The 26,029-nt window shown below is 51.8% G+C and overlaps 1 protein-coding gene across 2 annotated transcripts in view; it reads right to left on the reverse strand.

The window, feature by feature from the left end:
• The window catches only part of MGLL (monoglyceride lipase), a 104,336-nt gene that overhangs the window by 54,952 nt on the left and 23,355 nt on the right, over positions 1-26,029 (reverse strand). For both annotated transcript variants that reach the window (XM_040463305.1, XM_040463306.1), the window contains exon 3: positions 6,395-6,501. In XM_040463305.1, coding sequence (XP_040319239.1) covers positions 6,395-6,501 — 107 coding nt within the window. The remainder of the gene's footprint in view (positions 1-6,394; positions 6,502-26,029) is intronic.

Raw genomic sequence — 26,029 nt, forward strand, 5'->3', positions numbered from 1 at the left:
GTGAAGCATCCATTGTTGATTTCCGCTCAGGTCATGATCTCATGGGCATGAAATCGAGCCCTGCGTTGGGCTCAGCACAGAGCATACAGCCTGCTTGAGATTCTCTCTCTCCCTCTCTCTCTCTGCCCCTCCCCCACTCATGCTTGCTCTCTCTTTCAAGATAAATAAACTTTAAAAAAAACATTACATTTCCGATTTTAACCACATCTAACACCGTAATTTAAAAGAAATTCTACATAAGCCAACACCTGTGGTGAACCTGGCCCCCTTCTTGCAATTTTTCCCACTTGAATCAGAAAATTTGGGGGTGGGGCCCAGCCGTCTGAGTTTCCACAAGCCTTCTGCGGACACTGCTGCCTACTGGAGCTTGAGAACCCTGCTTCTGCTCATACTCTCCCACCACGATATTATCATTATTATTATTATTATCAGCCTCATTTTATAGACAAGCAAACTGAAGCCGCGAAAGTTTGTGTTTTATTCAAGAAAGAGGCAAGTGGCCACGTAAACTCATGTCAGCTATTTATATCCAAGATGGAAGGCTTGGGTGTGCTTACCTGGATTATAAAGGAAGAAGACGGGGAGAAGGAGGAAGGGAGGGCAAAGCCCTCTCAGGGACATGGCAGGTGCATGGCCCACCCTCCACCACCCTCTGCGTCATCCCTGCAGCGAATTCACGGTGGCCTGTCCTCGGATCTGGGCCCCCTGAACTCCTGAAGTATCAACGGGCCACTCACTCCATTACTCTCACTTTCGTATTTACTAAGGCAAGAGAAGCCGACACATTTCTCAAACATTTCGCACACCCAAAAAATACGTTCCTGTAACGGGTGGCGACAGGTCTTTAGAACAGGTCCCGCAAGGGACCTTGACTCAAAACAGTCTCCGTGTTTGGAAAACACACATACCATCTCTCCTCCCCCCCCGAATTTCCTAAATACCCTTCGTGGGACGGGGCAGGGCCCCCTCACCGAGAAAATGGGGCCCGACTGCCGCCCACAAACATTCCCTCAGAACTTCCTCTTTTTGCACACCCCTGCTAGTTAGAAAAAATAAAACAAACTCCCTTTAACACTTTCCCTCCAATATTTGTGGATAATTAATTCACTGTTAATCAGTTGAGAAGGGTTCTTTGGTACTTTGTAAATAGAGAGAGAGCAGCCCCGGGCCTCAGCAAATGTTATTCTTAAGCGGGAGGCTGCCGGCCGGGAAGGGCCACCTTGCAGCAGCCCTGTCGCCCGGACCAGGCCAGGCTGCCCACATTCCAGGCTGGACCCCGTGTCAGCCTCCGCCCGCAGCGGGGCCTCCAGGTGGGACCGGGGGGGGGGGGCCCTCTCTCATGGTCACACCAGGCGCTCAGCTTGCGTGGAAGGCTGAGGGGTTTCCAGTGAGTCACCGCGAGCAGCTGGTGACCGAGGGACGGTGTAAGCACGAGCCCTGGTTTTCTCCGCACTATATTTAGAACGGCACAGAAAATCCCATCCTTTGGTGTTTCCACCTGTTCAGACGTCCCGGAAGCTCCTCCACTCCGTCCGCCCACACCTCCCCCTTGCTGGGCCCTGCCCTGGGTCCCGTCTCCTGGCAGCTCCCGAAGTCTCCTGGTGGCCCTCCCAGGCCTTCCAGCAGCCAGCCTGTCACTCCCCGCTTCAATTCCCTCATGAGCTCCAAGCGTCCAAAGGGATTCACACCAGAGCCCCGAGCTTCGTAGGCTAGGGGCTTTTGCTCCTGCACCCCCTGCCCCCCTGGTAACTGCTTCTAAACTTTGGGATCCAGCAGAATCCTTAGGCTCAGATTTCTACCTAAATAAAACATAAGCACGTGATACTGTGTGTCCACTCTTTGCGCGTATGGTCTCCTCCACCTGGAACCGTGGTTCTTAACCTCGGCTGCACGTTAGAACCACCTGGGGTGATTCCAAAAGCCTCGCTGCCCCTAGACACATCAAAGACCTCAGAAATTCAAGTCTCTGTGGAGAGAGGGCCCAGGTGTCGGTATTTTCCAGGACTCCCCAGTGACTGTCAATGGGCAGTCGAAGTGAGAACCTCTCCACACCCTTTCTTTTCTTGGGGGGCTCCCACCCATCCCACAAGACCCAGCCACCCTGCCAGCGCTCCAGGCATCGGGGAGCCCGTGTACCTCTGAGGCACCGTGCCCTCTTCGGCACACTGGACTTACAGGCTTCCTCTGTTCCAGTCTCCATCCACATCACTTTCCGGCCTCACTGGGTGGTGGTCCTCGCCCCCAGCCTTGGCCACCAGTCTCAGAGTTCCAGTGGCCACTCCGCTCGGTCCTCTCCACAGGGATGAGACCCAAGAGTGCCCCGCTGCTGTGGATACTTTCATGTGGATGTCCTACTATGGGATGTCTAAAACATGTGTGGGGTGATGAATTTTGGATCAGAAACTCCTTCCTTCGTTCAGCAGACACTGGTGAGGTCTCCCCTCTGCCTCAGTCCTGGGCTCCACACAGCGGATGAGCAGTCGGTGGGGGAGAGCAAGGGACTAACACGACACGGTAAGGCGCTCTCCTCCAGAGGACGGAGCTACCAGTGGGGATGCTGAACGCTATTACGCAGAGGAGCACCTAACAGGGGATGCCTACTTTTTCTGGGGGACACAGGTCACTCTACCATTAGGACATCAGCTACCGTGTCCATGAGTTTGTGCTTGTAGAGCAACGGACCCAGGGCTAACGCACGGTTAGGAACGTTAACCACTGCCGACTGATGATGCTAACAAAGACCTCTGCATCAAAACCTTACGAAACAACGGGATGGATAAGATAGACGGGGGACGCGGTTAGACCCAGAAGACACACAAAGTAGAAACGGTTGGGAAATGCTCTTTCTGGGCCAGCCTGGAATTGTGCTGTGGAAGAGGAGCTGGCTACCGGCAAGGTCCTTTCTCCGCTCCCTTCTTACTGAGCCCTGTTCTGTTTGTACCAGCGGATACGTAGCGAACACATGAGACTTCCCTGCCTTCCTTGCAGCTAGCGGTGGCCGTGTGATGCAGCGCTGGCAGATGAGACCCAGCTGGAATGTGCCAGGAGCTTTCCTGGTATGAGCCCAGCCCCTTCCTCTGTGTTGCGGCCCACGTCTCCTTCCTGCTTGGAACGTGAGGTTGGAGCTGGTACCCACAGGCACAAAAGCCACAAGCTAAGAACAGCTGAGCAAAACTGCAGAGGGAGCCCTGGGCAGTGGTGGCACAGTGGTGTCCACGTGGCGGGGGAGAAAAGATACGTGTCTTGTTCAGGTACGACGGTCAGGCCTCTGTTGCGTGACTGGCAGGAGTGTTTTCGTGCAATGAGAATGCGCCCCCTTGGCTACAGAGCCTCAGAACCCTCACCTCTAAAACAGTCAAAATATCAGTCGTTAAGAGGGAGTAGAACAGGGGCGCCTGGGTGGCTCAGTCGGTTAAGCGTCCGACTTCGGCTCAGGTCACGGTCTCATGGTTCGTGGGTTCAAGCCCCGCGTTGGGCTCTGTGCTGACGGCTCAGAGTCTGGAGCCTGCTTCGGATTCTGTGTCTCCCCCTCTCTCTACCCCTCCCCCGCTCATGTTCTGTCTCTGTCTCTCTCTCAAAAATAAATAAACGTTAAAAAACTTAAAAAATAAAAAAGGAGTAGAACGTACGAAAAGTGCCTAGCGCAGAGCTTGATGCACAGCTGGTCCTGCTCAGAGCCTTGGAGGCCCCAAGGTGGGGACACAGCTCACCAGCTGGTCTGCATGGTGGCTGGAGGGGGTTTCGGGGTGGGCAGAGTGAAGGGGAAGAAGTTTCCACCCTCTGCTGGGCCCTCTACATGCATTCTCTCCCAACAACCCTTGGTGTATTACAGCACTGCCTCACCCATTTGGTGGACGAGAAAACAGAGGCTTGGAATGGTTCAGTAAGGCCTCTGCGATCTTGGAGTCACAGTCTAGCGGGGACAGGGACCCAGGTATTGTTTGCGCCTGAGCCCTCTTGCTGTCTGGGGTGAAGGTTCTAACAGTCTGGGGTGACGATGCACGGGAGTGCAGGATGGCAGTGTGCTTGAACACATGGGGGCTGCGGCCTCACCCTGGAGAGACCATGAGCCCTTGAACAGTCTTTCTCAGCCCTGCATTTTTAAACCCTTTGTGTACCTCCAGCTGGCCCAGTAAATGCCTGACATTCTCCCCACCTATGCTCCATTTAAATTTAAAAGTTACGTTGGAAAGAATGAAGGCTGTATATGTCCCTGCATGTATTCATGCCTGGTATATCATCCGTATCTTGTCATAAAGGAGGCCAGGCTTTAGAATCTACATTCTGGGGGCGCCTGGGTGGCGCAGTCGGTTAAGCGTCCGACTTCAGCCAGGTCACGATCTCGCGGTCCGTGAGTTCGAGCCCCGCGTCGGGCTCTGGGCTGATGGCTCAGAGCCTGGAGCCTGTTTCCGATTCTGTGTCTCCCTCTCTCTCTGCTCCTCCCCCGTTCATGCTCTGTCTCTCTCTGTCCCAAAAATAAATAAACGTTGAAAAAAAAATTAAAAAAAAAAAAAAAAGAATCTACATTCTGGGTTCAAATCCCTCCTCCTCCGCATTTCTCAGCAAGAAGGAATAAAGCACAGGTCACTAAGCCCATATCCACTTCTCCAGTCTGCACAAGACCCCGCCATGAAGGCCCATCCACACGGCTTTCTCCTACCAGGGAAGCCACAGTCACTTTCGTCTGTAGATGACCACCCAAGCCACACACACATTCAACTGGGTTCGTTTCTTGAATAAAACACCTCCCCTTTGGCACTTGCCGGAGATATTTCCAATGAGTCCCTGGAAGAAACCGATAAACCAAGGAACTTAAAACAGGTGAATATAAACAACCGGTTTTGAACTATATTTAGAACACCACGGAGAGCTATGCCTCAATCCTAGATGCTATTCTGGAGACAGCGAAAGGTGGGATGTTTCTCGTCTCCTTTTACTCAGAAAAGGAAGCCTTTTTCCAAAGTTCCACAGTCAGGCAAAATAAGTCAGGCACCACAGGTACTCGCTCCCACAGATGTGGCCAAGGGGGAGCTCGTAAGAAGGTAACTTGACTCCAAGGCTCCCAACAGAGACGTGAGACTCTGGTTGGAGGTGTTCAGTGTTTGCAGGGTATAATTAATTATTCTTTGCTTTCAGAATGTCCCTCCGTTGTTCAGTTTGAAGCTGGAGACGATGGTTGCGACAGATTTTAACAGAGACAAAGACAACGGGAAGGAAGGCATTCCTAACTTGGGCCTTCACACACTGTGGAAAGTGCCAAAGTTAATAATGACACCGTCCCCATCGTGAAAATCGGGTTAGTCCTCAAACATCACATCTCAAACAGCCTCACAAATATTACTGGGACCATTTGCAAAGCACCAAAGAACATTACAACGATAATAAGGAAGAATTCAGTCAACAGTCTCAGTTACAAGGACGCTCGCGCATATATGGCTTCAGCAGGGCTCTTGGTAAACCACGTTTGCCGTCTGGTATCCACAAAGTGCCCCAGCAAGCTTCTCAGCGTCTCTCTGAAGAGACATGAAGCCACATGGCTGGATCTGGACCGGGATAATGGATTTCTACATCGCAGTTGTGGAGAAATCACCACGTTCAGTCACAGGGAACGCTTCATTTTAAAGACTGTTCGGCAAAGAAAGATCTAAGCTGGGAGACTTCCGAGCCATGAGGGAAGTCACAAAAACGATGAAGGCGTGCCATATTGAGTTAGGCAATAAACATGGCCTTTTGACGGTTATGGTGGATTTTGTTATGGGGCAAAGGATCGAAGAGTCGGCCTGGGGACGTGTGTGTGTGTGTGTGTGTGTGTGTGTGTGTGTGTGTACATGTGCCTGCCTGTGTATTTAATATGTGTGTGCACGCATGTGTGCGCACGTGCATGTGTGTTTGGGGTTTTCTTGTGTGTGACCGCGTGTCCTTTGAGACTTTTCCTGCTCTCCTGGTTTGAAATGCTTTGTAAACGTCTTGTGGTTAAACTGGGGTTGAACTGTACTTGCACCGACTACATCACATCCATCTGAAGTCCCCTGGGAGAAGACCAGGGCCCATTTTGTACCGAAAGTGCTTTATAAATGCAAGAGAGGATTCCTTGGCCTGGGGCAAGTTCCTATATAAACAGATTCTGACTTTGGTTTCTTTTCAGTGGAGATTTCTAATCAGCCTGCATTCAATCCCAGACTCAACAGAAACTGCTGGTCAGACATCTTTTTTTTGTTTACATAATGATTTTTTTTTTTTTTAACCCAGAAACACTCATGGAGAACATCTCTTCCCAGTGTCACTGCAGGATTCACAAGAGAATAACAGAGGAGGAGAGGTGATAGGAGAGGGGGTTCCCAAACTGTCAGGCACCGGCCGGCAGCGCGGGCCCTGTCCCCCCGGGGGTACTCACCATGGTCGTGGGCGAACACCAGCAGCTCGAGCCCCACCAGCATCTGAGCCAGCTCGTCATAGCGGCCACAGTGCTCCCCGGCTCCATGGGACATAAAGATGAGGGCCCTGCGGGGGTGAGAGGGAGCCCGGTTAGGAAGGTGGTGGACCACTGAGCACAGCTTGAACTTGAGCACAGAGCTTTCGTGACGCCAGTGAGCTGGAGACTGAATCTCCAGCTAAATGCATGAGGGAAAGGGCACTGCTCTAAAATGCTAGGCTTCAGGGCGGGGCGTCTGGGTGGCTCAGTGGGGTAAGCATCCAACTTCGGCTCAGGCCATGATCTCAAGGTTCGTGGGTTCAAGCCTCGCATTGGGCTCTGTGCAGGCAGAGCTTGGAGCTTAGAGCTTAGAGCTTGGAGCCTGCTTCAGAGTCTGTGTCTCCCTCTCTCTCTGCCCTACCCCACTCATGCTTTCTTTCTCTCAAAGATAAATAAACATTAAAAATTTTTTTTTAATTAAAAAAAATGCTAAGCTTCAGGGCTATATGGAATGGAGCTCAAATTCCGGCTCTCCTGTGAACTCTCCGGCCAAGTACCCATCCCACGATGCTTCACTCCTTCGCCTGTAAAACAGTATCTCCCTTGGCGGAGGAGCAGGGCTCGTGAGGGTCAAGGAGCTACTTTATGCCAACGCATTGGGCACAGCGCACGTGGCAACTTCCTCCAAGCCAGCTGCCCAGGCGACCCAGACCTCAACCAATCAGGACACGGCCTGTCTCGGGGACAGGCAGGTGACTCGAGCCAAGCTGGCTGGGTCCCATCAGAGCGGACCCCAGAGCTTTGGCTCAGGTAGGCAGGAGAAGGCACCCTCAGCTTCCCGCCAGGTGTGAGCCACAGAGGCTGTGTGCCTCGAAGGGCTCCAGTCGTCCAGCAAAAACAGAGGATGAGTCAACCCAACAGAAGAGAGCCATGTAAAGAAGGGACCCCACGTCCTGATATTGTTGCTTGAGTCCTGAATCCAGCCCGACCCGAAACCAACATTCTCCCCTATCCCTGCCTTCTGCTATGCTGTTGAGGTAGGTCACTGGGTTTTCTGTACTTGTGAGGAGAAGAACCCTAACTGACATACAGCTCTCCGTGTTTCTGTGTAATAGTTTATTTAAATACCCATCCTTCCACAGGCAGCTGGAATTTGTATTATGTGCGTGCCTTGTATTCTCTTCCCCCCTTATCTGTCTGGCAAACTCCTCCCCTTGCTTCAAGACCCAGCCTGAAGGTTCCCCTCGTCTGTGAAAGGTTTTACAGCCCCCAACTGGCTCTGCGAAGTCTCCTCTCTCCTCGGGGATCCTGCGATCCCTCTGTTAACGCAAGGACGGGCGCTGCTTTCTGCCTCCCTCCACCACCAGTTATGACCTTCTCCAGGACATGCAAAGACGTCATGCCTCCCTTGCTTTTAGCGTTAGTAGATAGCACACTTTGGGGCTCATGGTGGAGATTCTGCAAACGCTGTTTTGAACGAACGAATGAAGGCTGCGAGGGGTTGAAAGAAACGGCTGTATTTTGCACCTATGATCTGTGCAGGAGAAGCCCCGGGATCTGGAAGCAGGGCTCGGCTGGGCACCCCGTCACCCCGGAAAGCCTTCAGTGTGGCAGGGTGACTCTGGGACCCAAACACTAGCACGACCGTGCTGTGACTCATCCCAGCTTCTCCACTAGCCAGAGTCGGCCTGGCCATGGTGGGGGTTGATGAAAGGGCATTTGGATTCTCAAAGAGACAGTTGTCAAGACTCATATTCTTGGCATAAGCCCCATAGGATGCTAGATTCCCCTTCGGGCCAAGCGTGAACGCTGTGAGCAACACCCACCCAGTTTCTGCCAAAAGTGAGGGAGGGGGAGGAGCGGTGGAGAGGGAGTGGGGCGGGGGGAGTAGAGATGGAAGAGGGGGAGAAGGGGGGGAAACAGCTGCCATCTTCCCGAGCATTTATGGTACGTCAGTTCCTCCATTAACCCCACACACGAGATTTCTAACCCTTACAGTTGTCTGAGGCTTTGATTTCTTTGTAGCTGAGAATGCAAATCAGAGAAGTTAAATTTATTGCCCAAGTCACACAGCAAATACAGATCACAGCACGTGACTTCCGGCTTTCAGGCCTCCCACTGGTCAGCCACCGGCGGGCTCAGAGCACAAGTCACCCTGTCCCTTGCCTGCCTCCACACTCCTTATGGCCACCTCCCCCGCTTACCTCCCTGTCCTCACGAGGGGCCGGCAGTCATTCTTTGGCAGCGCCTGGTGCTTCCCGCCTCAGGACCTGGGGCCTTGCCAGCCCCCTCTCCCAAATGCTCGCCCCCAGATCTCCCCTGGTTGCTCCTCACACAGACATCACCTCGAAGAGGCCTCTTCTCCATCCCACCTGGGGTGGCCTCCCTCCCTTGGGCCTTTCTGACCCCCACTGGCCCCTCACCACACAGCACGTTCTGCCATTATTTGCACTGGTTTGTGACCGCACATCACAGTTTGCCCTTGTTTTGCAATTCATTTGCTTTCTTGGTTCCTGGCTCTCTCCTCCACTTCAAGGTTGGCTCAAGAGTCCAGGAGGCGTGTCCACCTTCTTCTGGCGGAACCAGTGCTGTAGCCCAGGCCCCGGTGGCACTGAAGAGGGGCGGGCGGATGTATGTTAAGGGAATGAACACCTCACTCAAAAGCCCGTTTCTTTCGACAGCTCCACTCGCCAGGTTGTGCAGGGGCAGAAGTGCACGGGCTTATTTCACCAAGCTACACGTTTTATTCTTTGAACAGTGTGCAAAATACCAGCGTTAAGCTCATCTGCCTTTGGCATCTGTCCTCCCTGCCCGTTTCCTAAAAGTATAAGAGAAACATTTCACACTGTCTCCGTTGCTCCTCGGAACATCTGGCCACCTGCTCTTGATCAGACGTTAATCTGGGCAGATTACACCTGCCCAGCTGACGCTTCTGGGGTCGGCTGGGGGGTTTCCCCTTAGCTACTGAGGGGCATGGCCGGAACCTCTAAACAGTCCTCTCCCATCTGCAGAAGGGCTTCCAGAAGGGATGACACAAGCACTTTCACATCCTTTGGGGATGCGGCAGCTGCTGTATTAATTCAGACCACAGTTAATGCAGACGAACAAGCGATCGAGCTGGGTCAGCCACCCCCCACCCCCCAACTGCGGTCAGGGCCGGCTTGGTGGGCAGAGGCCTTCAGGGTTTCCCTTAGTGCCCAAAGCAGTGGCATAAGGCACTGTCATTATGCCTGAGATTGCTTGTTAATAGTCTACCTCTGAGATATGATGTGGAAAAATACTTGGCCTCTGACTCTACAGAAATTTCTTCTAATCCAGTGGTTCTCAACTTTGCCAACAGCTTGAAGTCGCCTGGAGTGCTTTAAAAAATGCGGAGGCTAGGTCCTGCCCCCAGAGAACCTCTGGGTTTAACTGGTCTGGGGTAGGAAAAGCTCCCCGGTGGTTCTGACATGCGGAAGCACCTGCAGTCATCACAGTGCACGGCTTGGGCAACCGTACTGCTCAGCCAGTGGCAAGAATGCAGCTAATGGCCTGGAGGCTTACAGCCACTTTGGAGCCACTTATCTGCCCAGGGAACATGCCGGGTAAACCACACGTTCTATCTGTAGAGATATACAGGCTGTCAGAGTTCGCTGCTGCCTTTCCTTTGGAAACAAAGCGAACTGACCTACTGCAGGGAGCAGAGGCTTCTTCAGTCCTTGTCTGCATGGATGAGGCAGCACCTGCAGGCTTAGCCCCCTCCCTGCCCACCCCCCCCCCCCCCCCGCCCCCATCCCTGAACCAGACCAGCCATCTCAGCAGACACACGTTTGGACAAGTGGCCTCTTTCTGGTCTTCAGCTGCCCCCCGTGGTAAGTGGGGTTCCACTTAGTTTATGCATTCAGCTCTTGCCTGGGCCCCAGTTCTGATAATTGGGTCTCCCCTCCCCCTCCCCACACCTACTTGTTCCCTGGACCCGAGTCTTTGTTCTGTAGGATCTGTCTGGCAAAGTGAAAATCAAATCACATTACTCCTCTGCCTTAAACCCTTCAGAGACTTCTGGCTGCAAGAGAACAAAGCTATTGCCTCTGTGATGACATCCTCACCTCCCCCCCCCCCCCCCGCCTGTGGCCTCCTTTCCAACGCTCAGACATGCCAACTGGGGTGCGCTGCTCAATGTTTAACAACTGGGGTGGGGGGTCCCGGTTTGCCAGTTTCCACAGTGTAAACGCTCTCTCATGGCTGACTTCAGGTTAACGTGCCGTCACCGAACACAGACTTGAAGGGCACGCAAACCACTAGCAAGCCCACTCCCACCTCAGAGCCTCTGCCCCTGCTGAGGCATCTGCTGGGGACCCCTCCCGATCTGTGCATGATGGCTTGCAGTGCCGTGTGGACCTCAGGCCTTCTGTGACCACTGCAGTGGAAAGAGTCCCTTGAGACTTGTGACTGTCCAAAACCACTTGTCCACCACCAGGTTCCCTTCTGCCCCCACCCACCCACCCAGCTGGAATGTGTTCCACGAAGACAGGGGTGTCGTCTACATTGCTCACTGCTATATCCTCAGCCAGGGAAAATGCTGGTGCACAGCAGGAGTTTAGTACGGATTTGTTGACAGATCGGAGGACCCCTGTGGCCCGGATCCCTCCGCCCCCTGCAGCCCCCCAAGTCGGAGTTCAGGCCCAGGGGCAGGGGCCTTGGGAAGCCAGGTTTTCCTGGCCTTGGGTTTTCCACTGCTTCGTCCACCTCACCTGTCAGGTCACACCTGCTCCCCTTGTCAGACCTTCCTCCCCCCACCCCCCAACATACCTGCTGTACGTGTGGCCACTGTACTGTGTGATCATCTGCTCCCCTGTCGCTGGCCCGCCCCCAGGTCCCACCCCTCGCAGCGCCCCCACCTTGTCTCTCTGGACACCCCCAGCCACACCCCCAGCCGTGTGCATTTAGGCTTTGTGTCTCTGGGGGAAGGGAAACCCCCAGCCTGAGACTGTCTGATGGAGCGCCCCCTCTCTCCGCTGGACGCTGACCTCCACTTGGAACTTCTTGTCTGGGGTTTCACAAGCTGTTGTGATTATATTTCTGCTCTGAACGCAGTCAGCAGTAAGGAACCGAGACATGGTGAAATAAACACCAAGGCTGCTGGGAGGCTGTCAACAGGACACAATGAAGCCAGGATGACCGGGTTCGGTCCCGGCGTCACCAGCGTGGCCCTGCACAAGCCACCCACTGGCTCCCAGCCCACACTTGCAGGGTGGCAGCGACAGGGGACCTTGACTGAGGCCGTCCAGGAGTACCAACTCACAGCTTATCAAGTGCCAGGCGCCGGGGACCCACAGAGGGAGAAACAGCATTGTCCCTGCCCTCACACAGCTCACAGTCCGGCGAGAAAGACAGACAGACGCTCCGCCGAGGATATGCCTGCGGGCGTGTACTGTGACAAGTGCCTTGGACACAGAGAGAAGGGACCACAGGGAGCCTCATTTGGACAGGAGGGAGTGACCCGGAAGGGCTCTTTCAGTGTTTAAGCTGAGAACTGATGGCTGAGAAAGAGAGAAGTCAGGGGTGTGGATGGATGGGAGGCATCAAGGGGCGTGGTCCTGCCCAGGGCAACACAGGTGTGTAATGGATCCCAGGAGTAAAAAGAAGGTCTCAGCATCTAGAACCCTGGTTGCAGGGCCAGGGGCCTGAGATCAACTCTGAGAAGGGAGGCAGCCAGAGCCTGTAGGGTCCCAGGAGCAAGGAACGGGAGGGGTTTCTCCTTACGGAGGATGGCTCAGAGCAGAGCCGCGAATGGATCTGACTTTTTGAAGCTTCCAGGGCCGCTGTGGAGAATGGAGGGAGAGATGAGGGATGATGTCTGTCAAGGAACCTGCAGGCTGGGCTCTCAGCAGGTGCCGGGCAAAGCGGTTCCCTCACTCCCGCCCTCCCCTGGCATTCTGCAACCTCCACAGAGAACAGCAGCAGAAAATTAGCAGGGCCATTTATGCAGACAAGGCAATACCCACGGCGGCAGAAATTAGGTTGCAGAAGAGGCTGGCGAAGATCTTTTTCCTGGAACTTCTTTAATGGCTGCAGCCCATTGGGAGACAGTCGTTCCGGGAGAAGGCAATGACTGTCAGAGGGGGAGGCCCAGCCCCAGGAGCAGATGGCCTGCCTGGCATCCAGCCCTGGGAGGTGGGGCAGCTCCCAGTAAAGCATATGCAGCCCTTGAGATGAACAATGCCGCAGAACTTCTCAGAATTTATAAACCGGGGCTGGTGTGACCATGCCCAGGCCCGACAAAGTGGAATGTCCCCTCGATCAAAAAACTGTTTCTCCCTTTATTCCTTTGCTTGTTCATTGTTTCAGCGACTCAACTTTCTAGGTCTCGGTTTGCTCACCTGTCAAATGGGGATACTCCCGACACCTCCAACCCCAGACAGTACAGTGTCACATAAATGACCAAACGTGTCTGGAAGCTTTGGGTCTTCCTGGCACTCCGTAACTGCCTGCCATGAAGCTGTTTCCTCTGATCGCGCAGACGGTCCACCTGCGGTCTAGAGCCCTGGCTTTACACTCCAGTGCTCCCAGAAACTGGCTCCTGGATGGGTGCGGGCCTCAGTTTCTCCACCTGTGTAATGGGGACACAGCACCTCTGCCCTGGGGTTTTGAGATGAAGTGAGAGAGTATGCGCAGGTGTGCTGAAGGGCCCTGCAGTCCAAGGGTGAGGCCTCTGCCTTTCCAGCCATCCACTCTGCCTGCTCACTCCCCAGAAGGTGAGGCCTATTCATGGGCCCACACTGTGTAGGGACCCCTGGAAGGTTGGGGGTAGGGGAAAACAGGCCTGCAGCCACCAATGGCTTGAAAGAGAGGGCCCGGTGCTAGAATAAAAGTATTCACCTCTACGAAGGATGCCCCCATCTGTTACGTACAGGACCGTGGACTTGGCTGGGACAGCTTCCCCTCTAAGCGCACACCTGCAGAGGAGGTCACAACACCTCCCGCACAAGGCTGTCAGGGGGTGGAAATGAACCCACCCAAAGCACTTAGCATAGGCTGGTGCCAAGTAGAAAACATTAGGCTCTTGGGGCGCCTGGGTGGCGCAGTTGATTAAGCGTCCGACTTCAGCCAGGTCACGATCTCGCGGTCCGGGAGTTCGAGCCCCGCGTCGGGCTCTGGGCTGATGGCTCAGAGCCTGGAGCCTGTTTCCGATTCTGTGTCTCCCTCTCTCTCTGCCCCTCCCCCGTTCATGCTCTGTCTCTCTCTGTCCCAAAAATAAATAAACGTTGAAAAAAAAATTTTTTTTAAAAAAAGAAAACATTAGGCTCTTTCCTGCCTGCCCTCTCCAAAGCAACGGCAAGCTTCATTAAGGAAGAGCTGAATGCCCAACTGAAGACGAAGGAAAATTCCGGAAGCCCAGGATTTGTGGGAGGAAACCCGTTTGTCGGGTGAGCACCGTGGACGTTCCTACCACCAGGCAGCAGCTCAGATGGCAAGGTGGGGGCATCCGACCCAGGGAGGGAAGGACGCTAGCCCCACAGACCCTCATGATGCCCTCAAGGGAAGTGGGGGGAGGGCATCTGCTGGCCTGCTCTGGGGGCAGCGCCTGCTGTAAGTTCTCGCTTATCCCCAAGGCATCCCACTCAGGCACCCGGGTGGCTCATTCCATCATCCACATCCACCAGACTCCCTACTGCCAAATTTTCTGACTTTAAAAAAAAATTCACCCGGCACGTTTGTCATCAGGCCTGTGAGTGGGACTGAGAGGCCGAGCTGGACCCCTTTCCCATAACTAAAGCAGAATCCTGACAGGCTCTGCTGGAATCCAAATGTAACTGTTTCCCCTGCTATTCCACAGTGCCAGGATGACTTTGTTCCCCTCCGTCTCTGGCAGGGCTCCCGCAGCACAAATAGTGTGCGGCGGGGACGGGAATAGAACAAAACCCGCGAAGGGGTCTAAAATTTCATAGGGGGAGCTAGAAATAGACCTCTTATTTGTAAAACAGATCAATAACGCCTAGCTCACGGGGTCTTTGTGAGGGTTGATTGAGAGAATTTATGGAAAAGAACCCGGCAGGATGCTTGGTGCACAGTCAGGCATTACATAATAGCCAGTGCTGACAGCTGATATTTACTTTGGCTAGATATGGGCCTAAGTGTGTTATGCGCTAACTCATTTTAACCCTCACAACAACCCCATGAGGCGGGTACGTCTGTTTTCTCCATTTTTCTAATGAGAAAAGTCAGGCCCAGAGAGGCTACACAGCTTGCCTGAGGTCACACAGCCAGGAGGTTGAGAACTCAGCAGAACCTGAGCACAGCCTGGCTGGCTCTCACGTGCACATTCTTGACCACTGTGCGATTGCATAACAAGAGGAAGATGCTGCGCAGTCATGTCACAGTGCACGGTCAGGCAGTCCCCAGAGGCTCCTCGCCTTGACCGGCGTATCCCTCTGGCCTCCTGCCCCAGCCTGTCCACCAATCAAAGAAGGACATCTTGTTCTTTAGCTGGCCATCTTTGCCCATGCCCGTGGTCTGGCTCAAGTTCCATCCTTGCTCTCTATGAACTCGGAAACCTTTCCTGGCGCCCCCCACCTCCCCAGGCTGAGTTAGTAGCTCCCTCCTGAGATCCTAATAACACTCTGTTCACATCTCTTTTATCCAGTACTCATCAGCATCTAGTGCGAGTAGATCATGAGTTCTTTGAGGACAAGGACCATGTTTTATTGATTCATCCTGTGTCTTGTCCCTAGAAGCTAGGATGGCCTCTGTTCCATAAATGAATGAATGAATGAATGAATGAATGAATGAATGAATGAATAAGTGAATGAATGAATAAGTGAAGGAAGGGGCTCTGAGAAGGCAGACACAAACGTGGGCTGGGACAGTCAGGGGGGCATTCCTGGAGGCCTGCAGACCACTCCTGCAGCCCCTCCAACTATTTTGAAAGCGCCAGATTCCCCCTAGTAAATTCCCTTTCACCTTGCCCTGCTAAGGACGTTTCTGTTGTCTGCAATGGATACACAGACTTCAGTCAAGCGCCCGGGACTGCTCTTGGCCCAAAGGAACAGGAGAATGAAGACAGGTGAGAAGGACCTGAACTGGGCATTCAAGGTGATAGAGGACCCATAAGAGGTACCAGGGTGCCCAGGCAGACTCCGACACTCCAAGGAAGGGGGTGGCCCAGCGGAAGGAGGGGCAGGAGCAAAGCTCAACAGAGTGGGGACAGTAGTTACACTGCAGGGGGCCCCAGATGCAGGAATAGAACTTGATTACATCCTCCAGGGACTTGGAGGCACTGAAGGTTTCTGCGCTAGGATGTGACAAGCCAGAGGGACATACCTAAGGCTGGAAGGCAAATTCAAGATTCAGGAATGCAGTGGCAATTAGATTACTCATCTCTGAAACCCAGCCCCATCCTAGTTATTTATTTTTTTTAAAGGCGGATCTTCAATAGAGGTATTTTCCAAGGAGAAAATGAAATTAAAACACTTTTTAAAAGACCACAGAGAAAGTTTCCTTAAGAATTTTTTCATTTAAGGGGCGCCTAGGTGGCTCAGTTGGCTAAGCATCCGACTTCGGCTCAGGTCACGATCTCATGGTTCATGGGTTCGAGCCCCACTCTGTGCTGACAGCTCAGAGCCTGGAGCCTGCTTCAGATTCTGTATCTCCCTCTGTCTCTGCCCCTCCCCTTCTCACGCTCTGTCTCTTTCTCTCTCAACAATAAATAAACTTAAAAAAAAAAAAAGAATTTTTTCACTTAATATACCTTTGAAATATTCACAACCCCAAACCCAGAACAGCTCTGTGTCAAGTATATTTACCTCAAATGCTGCTGTCTGAAGCCCCAAATGTCATTCATTCATTCATTCATTCATTCATTCATTTATTATCATAACACTGAAACTGAAGAGCTTGTCTAAGCAGAGAAGACATTCAGTACAGATCACAGAAAGCAGAGAAAGCCAGTCTCCCCCTGATTAGCAACAGCAGTGCTAACGGATATACACGAAGAGGCAGCGTGAGGTGGGCTGGAGCCTGGGAGTCACTCTCTGGACTTGGCTCCTGAGTCTGGCCCTCACTAGCCCCACAGGCCTCAGACAAGGGACTCAGCCTCTCTCAGTCTCAGTCTCCTCATCTGTGAAATGGGCGCCAACAACAGAGCCTACTTCCCAGGGTCCTGAGGATCAGGTCAATAGCCCCTGCCGTCCTCGTGAGTTCATGGTATTAACTCACCAGCGTGATCTAACCGGTACTTACTATTCCACGCCATTTTACAAATTAGGGAATAAGCACGGAGATGTTAAATGGCGATCTGCAAGGGAGGAAAATTTGATTGGAGGACACTCTTTCTTACCCGGGATGTTATATTCCGAGGGAAATGGGGTGCTCTTTGTGTTCTTAAGGGGCGATGGGCTATGAATGGCTTGTGTTTAAAGAGGCCTCCACAGAGGACATTAGTAACCCCACCCCCACCCCCCACCGGCAAGACTGGCTGGAGATTACCTGCCGGAGATCTGCTTCTATTTTTACAACCCTGAAATAAATGCACTGAGTCATTCATTCATTCATCAATGACCTGCTAGACCAGCTACGCCGTCAATTCATCTAAGGATCCCATGAATAAGACAGTTCCACTGCTTCATGAAGGGAGGTCAGAGTGGGAACAACTCTCACCTCCCCATGGCCCGCAGCACAGCCTCCCCACTCCACTCCCCACTGAATGCCTGGTTCTCTGGCTCAGTGCCCCTACTCTGCCCCACTTTGGTCTGACAGCCCGTTTCCTGTGTGATATGGGTCTCAAGCCTGCACTCCTCCTGTAAGTGCTCCCTCACGCCCCACTTACCCCTGAGGCCCACTATGGGGGCGAGAACACTGCTACCCGCTCTGATGTGACCCAGGCCCTGGGCCTCCATGCCACCCACTCTTCCCTTCCCCACTGGAAAGCCCTGCCGGGGTCCCCGAGGTACACACTTAGGGTTGGCTGGCTGAGCACCTAGCCTGTCTTCCTCTCCTTTTCGATGAAGCATGCCCTCTCAATACCAAAATGCTCCCAGAGACAGAAGACAGGCAAAAGTGGAGGCCACTCAGCTTTACTCCCACGTTCGCCATGTTCTGAGCTCCACCTCCCATCAGGAGCTTGCTTGTGGACCGTTGAAAAGATCAGAATCCTACAAGAGTCTGTAGGGTCATACTGTGCCCCACCTGCCCCAGGAACTAGAGAGGCACCCCTCCCCCATCTTCCTTTTTTTCTTTTTTTTGTCTATGCACCCTCTTTTAAAGCGCTCTGCGAAGAATCTGCAGCCTCCACGGTAGCCACAGCCCAGCCACAGTTCAAACTTCACATCCTGGCTATTCCACGCAGTGACATTTGGTTATTTTTGTGTTTGCATTGAAACTGTGTGTCGCTTAGCTATCCCGCGAAAGCAGAGAAATTCTTATTTGTGGAGCTGAGCACTTTATATATGTTATGCTGTCAAATGAGCTCCTTGACTATCCCACGCCCAGCCTCCTCCCAGGACCCAGAACCAGGGCATTTCAATACCCGCATGGGCCAAACCCTACCTTTGGTCTTTGAGAAAGTCACTTGTTGCCTCGAGGGCCTTACTTGTAAAGGAAGAAGAATAATCCATGCCGTGCACAGGAGTTTTGAAGTTTAAATGACAATGTTCTCAGAATTTCTAGCATTGCACCTGCCTAAATGCTGGTGTCCTTCTTTGGGCCTTCCTTTCCCCCTTATGTGCACGTCAGGGTTATACGAGTCAAGTTGTTTGAGAACACGCAAAGGAGGCCTGCACTTTCAAAGAATGTTCCAGACAGCCATTTAGTTATGTGCCGGTCCCCTGCTGGTTTTCTGGTCTGTGCATTTGGGTTTTTTATATCTCAGACTCACATCAGGCAGGCACACCTGTGTCGGAAATGGATGGGAACTTAATCCACCCGGGGGTCGTACCTGAAACAGTTTTACTTGGAGCAGTGATGACCATCAGCCTACCAAAGTCTGAAGGCATTCTCTACTCCCTCAGCTGCGAGCCAGATGAAATGGCTCCAATATGCTAAGCACAATGGTTCCCTCAGGGAAACGAAGCAATCAGAGTGGAACCAGGCACGGGGCAAGACAGCAGCCACCTCGGACCCTGGCTGGCGCGGCAGCTCTCACTGCCACGGTCTGGGCTCGGTCTGCAACCCGCCTGTGTCTACAGACAAGGAAAGAAGACCGTGGCTTGCACAGACTAGAGGGGTTTTTGAAACCCTCTAGTCTGTGCAAGCCAGCAGGGTTCCTAATGAGCCAAAGTTGCTAAATCATTTCAAAAACAGATAACGTGTGTGTGTCTGTTATAACTATAATTTTATTTTAAAAACTGCAACAAGTGGGTGGGGGGATGGGTGAAAACAGGTGATGGGGATTCAGGAGTATACTTGTGATGAGCACTGGGTGATGTATGGAAGTGATGAATCACTATATTGTACACCTGAAACTAATATTACACTGTATGTTGACTACCCGAATTTCAATAAAACTTGAAAAAATTATAACAACATATTTTGAGTGTCTCTGTGCCAGGTGCTAGGCTACGTGCCTCCTCCAACCCCCGCCGACTGGAAAAGCTCAGAGTTCTAGACCCCATGGAGTCTTTTCAGATATCCGTTGATTCCTTCTTCAGAAATGTCCGTTCTTAGTTTACAGAAGCCAAGTCTTCCTGGATCATGCTGGAAGTCATTAGCAAGTTTCTAAATTTCTTGTAGCAATACTACCTCCTAAGATGACCGTGTCTGTGACTCCTTCGAAGGATGCCCCTCTTCAGGGCTGCTACGTGTTTTGGCTCTCTTGGTGACTTTTCATCTTTTGGCCACATTTTCCAAAGGCCAGGATTTGTTCAGCGTTAGAAATTGGGAGGTGATTGTGAAGGTTCTCGCCCAAATATTTCAGTCCGGATGAAGCAAAAGGTTTAGGGTTACTCTAAGTAGCTACTAAGAAATACATTGGGAAGGAATAATTGATATGCCTGGTGAATTCATGAAGTGACAAATGCATGCCACCAAACCTTTCTCTATATATAACATTTTCAAATGCACACACCCACACACATAATTTATGTATGCTCGGAAAAGGAATGTGGGTCATTCTAAAAAATGGAAAAATACAGATAAGCCTAAAGGAAAATAAAATCCATCCATAACCTCACTATGCAGTGATAACCAGTATGAACATTCTGCTTCCTTTTGGGTTCTTTCTCTCCGTATATATTAAACTTTGCTTGTCATTACTGATGGTGTTTCATCATAAATTAACAGCTACGATTTTCAATTGTAATTATAACTTATCATCGTAATCACACTGCATGTTTCATTTTGGATCCTGCCTTTGATTCCTTAACATCTTTCCATGAACAGCTGCCCCAGGAAGAACATTGCCACTTCCTTCCAAGTCACTCTGAGAGTGAATGGCGGGGGGGTGGGGGGGGGGAGGCATCTGAGAAAGCCCCCAGCACAGGGCCCAGCACCTGAGAGGTATCTAAGAAGTGATGAGGTGAAAAACACATAGCACTTGGACCCCTATTCCCTTCCTGAGTCCAGAGCAGACATTACTAATAAATCACAGCTCCCTACTCTTCTGATCCCCAGGCAGCCTGTAAGCCTTCGGCAGTTACCCCACTCTGGACGGCCACATACTATATTCCCCACCGGGCCCTGGTTTTGAGAAGGCTAGTTCTGTGTAGCTTAAATCCCCAATTTCCCCCTAGGATGATGTCATCACTACTTGGAGCATCCAGCCTCTTGCATTCCACGAATCAGTAGTTGACTCTTTCACATGTAGCTTGGGCCTTCCATGTAGAGCACAGTGGAGTGATGCATCTGGGTTGTCCAAATAAGGATCTGGCTTTAAAAGCTCTAGTCAGGTGTCCAGCAGACAAGAGACTCCCTTGCGGCACCATAGTGACTGGGCAGAATTTAGTTTAAGGCCGGTCCATCTTGACTCCTGGGCCATAAAAGAACGTTATCAAACAACTCTCAAAATAGCAACATGCTGAAGCCATTGGTGCTCCTTGATAAGTATCACAAGATGCCTGGAGTCATCTGGTCTTCTGAGCAGTAAAGCCTTAGCAAAGCTGTAAAGCCTTCCCAGCGTAAGGATAATTAAATTCCAAAGTGGGCCTGCCCTGAAGTTATTCAACTAGAAAATTACAAGCCACAGCAACGATGCATTTCCATATAAATGTGCACAAGCAAATCCAGCATCAACCAGCTTGAAACAGAGGGGGATAAATAGTTTGATGCATTTTAACACCTGATTTATCATACCACTAACATCTCTCTTTGGGCACTTAGCGCATTCCCCTCCCTGGGCCCCCCAGATACCTGCCTCATCCGGCCTGCTAAGCCCAGAGGTTCTGGAAGGCAATGCCTTCCTCACTCTGCAGAGCCTCATGGGAGCCTGTGAGCAACTGGTGGGTCTGCAGTCAGGGTTGGCAGAGAGAAGCATGTGACATCACTCCGTCACCGGTGCGTCATGGGCTGTGGGCTGCATGACCATATCAACACCACCCCCCATCCCCACTGTCCTTCTTTTTCTCTGCAGAGGATGTGTCCCAGGACTGCTCTCCACTCAGCCTCTGGGACATTCGTTCCCTGCCAACCTCTCCTTTGCCGGCTTCTCTCACTCCTGTGGGTGTCCTGAGCAGCCCTCGGGGGAGCAGAACAAGGCCAAGTCTCCTCCTAGGCCCACAGTCAAGCTTACTTTTTATAGGCAAAGAAAAATGTCCCCTGATGGACAAGAGCACCATCTCTCTTAAACACCATTTCCTCGAGATGTTTCGATGAACAGTCTAGACTTCCTCTGCACACAGCCTATTTTCTGAGCTGGAAGGCCTCAGAAAGCAGAAATCCAGGGCAAAAAGATGGAGACCCAGAACAGCCTTTCATTATGGCTTCCTGCAACTCCTTATTTAGACACCCAAGGTGTTGTATAGTCTGAACATCACTGATATTCTAAAATATTCCAGATGAGGAAAACAACGTAAAATCAAAGACAACACAACATCCTATTGTTTATATTGCCCCGGAGATCCTTCTCCATGTGTCTCCAACCCTGGTCTCCAGCCTCAGCCCAGCCCCTATACCCATTACACCAAGGTCAGTGTTGCCAGGTCAGCAAGGCTGTGTGACTTCTCACTGTGAATCTACACATGCAGGTTAATAATCATAACAAAAACGGACAATGCGTGTACAGGACAACACTGGCATTACAGAAGCGCATGTATACCTCTTTCTCCCTCCAGAAGTCACTGCTTGTCCTGACTCCTGGGATAATCACTGCTTTGCTTTTCTTCACAGTTAAAAAAAATTCTTTTAACGTTTATTTATTTTTGAGGGAGAGAGAGACAGAGTGAAAGTGGGGGAGGGGCAGACAGAGAGGGAGACACAGAATCCGAAGCAGGCTCCAGGCTCTGAGCTGTCAGCACAGAGCCCGACACGGGGCTCGAACCCATGAACTGCAAGATCATGACCTGAGCCGAAGTCAGATGCTCAACCCACTCAGCTGCCCAGGCGCCCCTGCTTTTCTTCACAGTTTAACCACTTTTGTATGGAGGGAAACAGTGGTCTGTTTAGTTTGGCCTGTGTTGAACTCGTGTGTGAACAGACTCATCCTGACGTTTTTTTCTGGGTCTTGATTGTTTCTTTTATTCCATATGCCTTGGGAGCTCACCCACACGGATATGGTGTAGCTGCAGGGTCATCTTTCACTACTGTACAGGATTCCACCATAAGGATATTTTATAATGCGCTTACCCAGCCTCCTATGGAGGGGCATTTGGATTGTTTCCAGTTTGGGCATGTTATGAGTCACGTTGCCATTCTTGCATGTCTCTGGGCGCTCACGGGCAAGAGTGTCTCTAGTGTGTCTATCTGGTAATAGTCCCCGGATAAGGCATGAAGATGTTCAGTTCTAGCAGGTGATGACAAATTGTTTTCCAGAGAGGTGGGACCGGTTTACATTCTTCCTTACAGGTATGAACATTTCTCTGCTCGCCTCCTCACCACCACTTGGTGATGTCAGACTTCAGATTCGCCAGTTCAATGGGTGTGAAATACTATATTGCTGTGGTTTTAATTCCTGTTTGCTGATTACTGATGGGTGTGAGCGCGTCTGGCACATCATAAGCCTTCTGTGCTGAACTGCCTTGCACCACTGTGACCACATGCATTATGGAGTACCCTCTCCCTCCTCTCTGCCGGTGAGCTCCGGTGAGCTCCTGTTCACTCTGCAACACCCAGTTCAGATGGGCCCTTCTGGGTAACAGCATCCTTTCGAGTTCCCTGAGCCAGAATTAGTCACACATCTTGCTGGGTTCCCACAGCGCTGGGCTTAGTTGTGTCACACTCCCTGACCACACTGGGCTGGAATAACCTGTTTCCTTATTGTTTCTGCCAGTCAATGACAGTCTTCCTAAATTTCCCTTGTGTACATTGTGCAAAACAGCACCTGGCACAGAATGGCTACTTAGGTTATGTTTGCCAATGGATTTCATCAGGTTTAGAGAAAAACTTATTCTTCTAGTACAGGGGAGTTTAGACATAGGGTGAAAGAAAGTTTGGATTTAGATAAAAAGACAGGTCTGGATTCCTTACCAAGGTGAATTCCTGGAATGCCGTACAAGCAGTTCATCTCTGTGGGCGCCCCCTCCAGCTTTCAGCTCCAAGTCCTGGGTCCCCTCTGGCTCCGAGGGCCCAGTTTGGACTCCTGCCTCTTTCTCACTTCTGTGACCATGCCTGTGGCTCCAGCAGCTGGCCCCCCAGACACCGAGTCCCAAGACCAACTCCCTCAGACTCCTCCCCGAGAGCCCCCCTCTCCTCTCTGTCCTGTCCATTCCCTCTGTTACCACCCCCGCCCTTACTGCCCCAGACCTGGATGGTTGCAGCAGCCTCTAGCTCGACACCCTGCCCCCAGCCTCTCCCACTCAAATCTGTGCTGGCACAAACTCCAGCCTTCTATTGTGTTTGCAGCTAAAAGTCATCACTGCTCTGCTCCCACAACCGACTCCTCCATTCAGCCCTCACCTTGCCAGCCCCTCCTGTGACCCCACCCCGCCCCAGCTGCTTCACTCTGCCAAAGTTTCCTGTCCCACCAGGCTCTGCCTTCCGGCCACCGGGGCCCCGGTGAGGGTGAGGTGGTCAGGGTCCCCACAGTGAGCTGAGGCCATGGACCATGTGGCCAAGACGGGCAGCACCTGGGAGTCATCTGGGGCAGATCCACAGGAGGCGGGAACAGTTCCGAAGCAGGACCGCAGATAACAAGGGTCAGGATGAAAGAGCACCCCAACCCCCACAAGGAAGCAAGGACTGGGAGGGACGGGCAGAGCCATCTGCCCAGCTTCCTGGGGTCTGTGGCCTCCGTGTTCTCCCAGTGCATTCTCAGGACCTCATGAAGCACGCAGGACAAATTGTCAGAGACCAAGTGCCCTGAAGAAGCCAGAAGGGAAGGGTGTGCCTACCTAAGGAGCATCCGCTTAACCAAAGACTAATCCATTCCACCAGGAGATTCTCACGCATAACTCTTTGACATAAGGAACCATGGCACCAATTTTAAAGATGAGGAGACTGAGGCTCCAAGAAGTGAAGCTGTTTGCTAGCAGAGGAGTCAGAACTAGAACTTGTATGTACCTGACCTTGAACTTGTGCTCTGCCCATTTCACCACACTACCCTAGAGGTCTGGCTCCTAATTCTGGCTCCATTCCTCGCCAGCCATGTGATTTGGGGGCCACGTAACTTCTCTGAACTTGCCCTGCCTCTCTCGGGGTAGGGAAGAAGATGAGAGAGATGGTGTGTGTGAACAGCATTTGCCAACTGCCCAGCACTGTAGTTATGCCACCTCAGTCCTTGCTTGGAAAGACACACGTGTGAATAAATGAGAGTGGATGGATGAACGAAATCGTGAGTTGACTCTGCTCCCTTGTGCTTGGTGGCTGATCTCTCCTCTCCTAGCTACGCCACGGGTAGAAACAGTGAATCTGGCTTCTTGGTGGCTCCCACGCTGCTCACCACAGAGCTGCTCCCCGAAGAAAGCCTTAAGAACATTTATTAAGTGAGTAGGTGACCACACGCATGCCTGATGATAATGAACAGAGCTAGCACTTTCCTTGCAACAGACAAGCATTAACAGGATATGTTCTTCATGGCAGGCTGCAAATTGACTGCCCCCAACTCCGTCCTCCCTTCCTTCCAGAGCAATAGAATTTTACCTGGACACACGGCTGCCCAGGTAGAGACCACATTCCCCAGGCTTCCTTGTAGCTCTATGGCCACATCACTGACGTGTGCCCATGGAACATAAGCGGAAGCGACAGAGGCAATTTCCATGACACCCACTTTAAACCCCCTTGCTTGCCTTATGCTCACTCTCTGTCTCCTTCCCCCAGCCTGGAACACAGAAATGGCGATGACCCAGCTTTGGCCGTGGGGCCACACCTTCAGAGGTGGTAGAAAACAAGGTGGAAGGAACCTGGGCCCCTGAATGACCGTGGGGAGCCGACTGACCCTCCAGCTTAGACCACTCACCTGCGGACTGGTAAGGGAGAGGGACATAGACCTTCATCTTGATCTAAGTTTGGAGACCTTTTTTTTTTTTTTTTTTTTCACATTGCTCAGCCTATACTCAAATACAGACTCGCTAACAAGGTCCCTTACATGCCCAGCAGCAAGCTGGCCTGGGTTCAGATCCAGACTCCGTTCCTTCCTAACTCTGTGACTTGGAGTGAGTTGCTGAATTCTCTGTTTCCTCGTCTGCGAGGTAGAAAACAACAGGACCCTCAGGGAGAATTAACGGACATCGAAGACACACAACAAAGCCCCGGCTGTTGTCGTTGGCATCACATCAAAATATTTTCCTACCGGTAGAGCTCCAGCCAGGCCACCCTGTGTCAGTCATCCTGTGCCAGAGGAAATAGCTCTTCTGTTGGTCCCTTGTGTGGTTAGCTGTTATCTTCCTGCCACAACGGATTTTACTGCCCTCACATCCATTTTAATGCAAGCACCCTAAAAAGCATGGTTGTAAGAACTGCAGAGTAAAGTTCAGATGCCTGCAAGGTTCTGGGATATTTCCCAAAGCGCCTATTTTCTTTCAAATACGTGTGTGTGTGTGTGTGTGTGTGTGTGTGTGTGTATTTTTTTTCTTTTCCTAGAAAAGATGAAGCCCCACGAGACTGGAGGGCTGCTGTGATTACACCCATAATGCAACATGAAGGAACAGAAGGACTGCCTGGCATCAGCTTGAGGCCCACGCAGCTCTCAGCCCTTCATTTCTTCATTAACAGAATTGTTGAGCACTTTGGGCATGCACTCGTTGAGGCTCTAGGGACACATCTGAATTAAATGAAGTCCCTACCCTTATGGAGATTTCATGCTAGAGCCAGACCCAGAATACTTGGCAAATAAATACATTCTGGACCGTGTTAAGCACTGTGGACAAAAACAGTCAGGGTTGGAGGTCAGGGTATTCTGTCCCACCCCCAACAACACAGCATTGCCACCTACAGTACCAATCATACTAGAGACACTAGGCTCAAGGGGTGCCTGGGTGGCTCAGTCAGTTGAGCATCCAACTTCGGATCAGGCCATGATCTCACGGTTCGTGAGTTCGGGCCTCACATCGGGCTCTG

The sequence above is a fragment of the Herpailurus yagouaroundi genome, unplaced genomic scaffold (genome assembly GCF_014898765.1).
Source record: "Herpailurus yagouaroundi ecotype Mexico unplaced genomic scaffold, PumYag 387, whole genome shotgun sequence".
NCBI classification, from domain to species: Eukaryota; Metazoa; Chordata; class Mammalia; order Carnivora; family Felidae; genus Herpailurus; species Herpailurus yagouaroundi.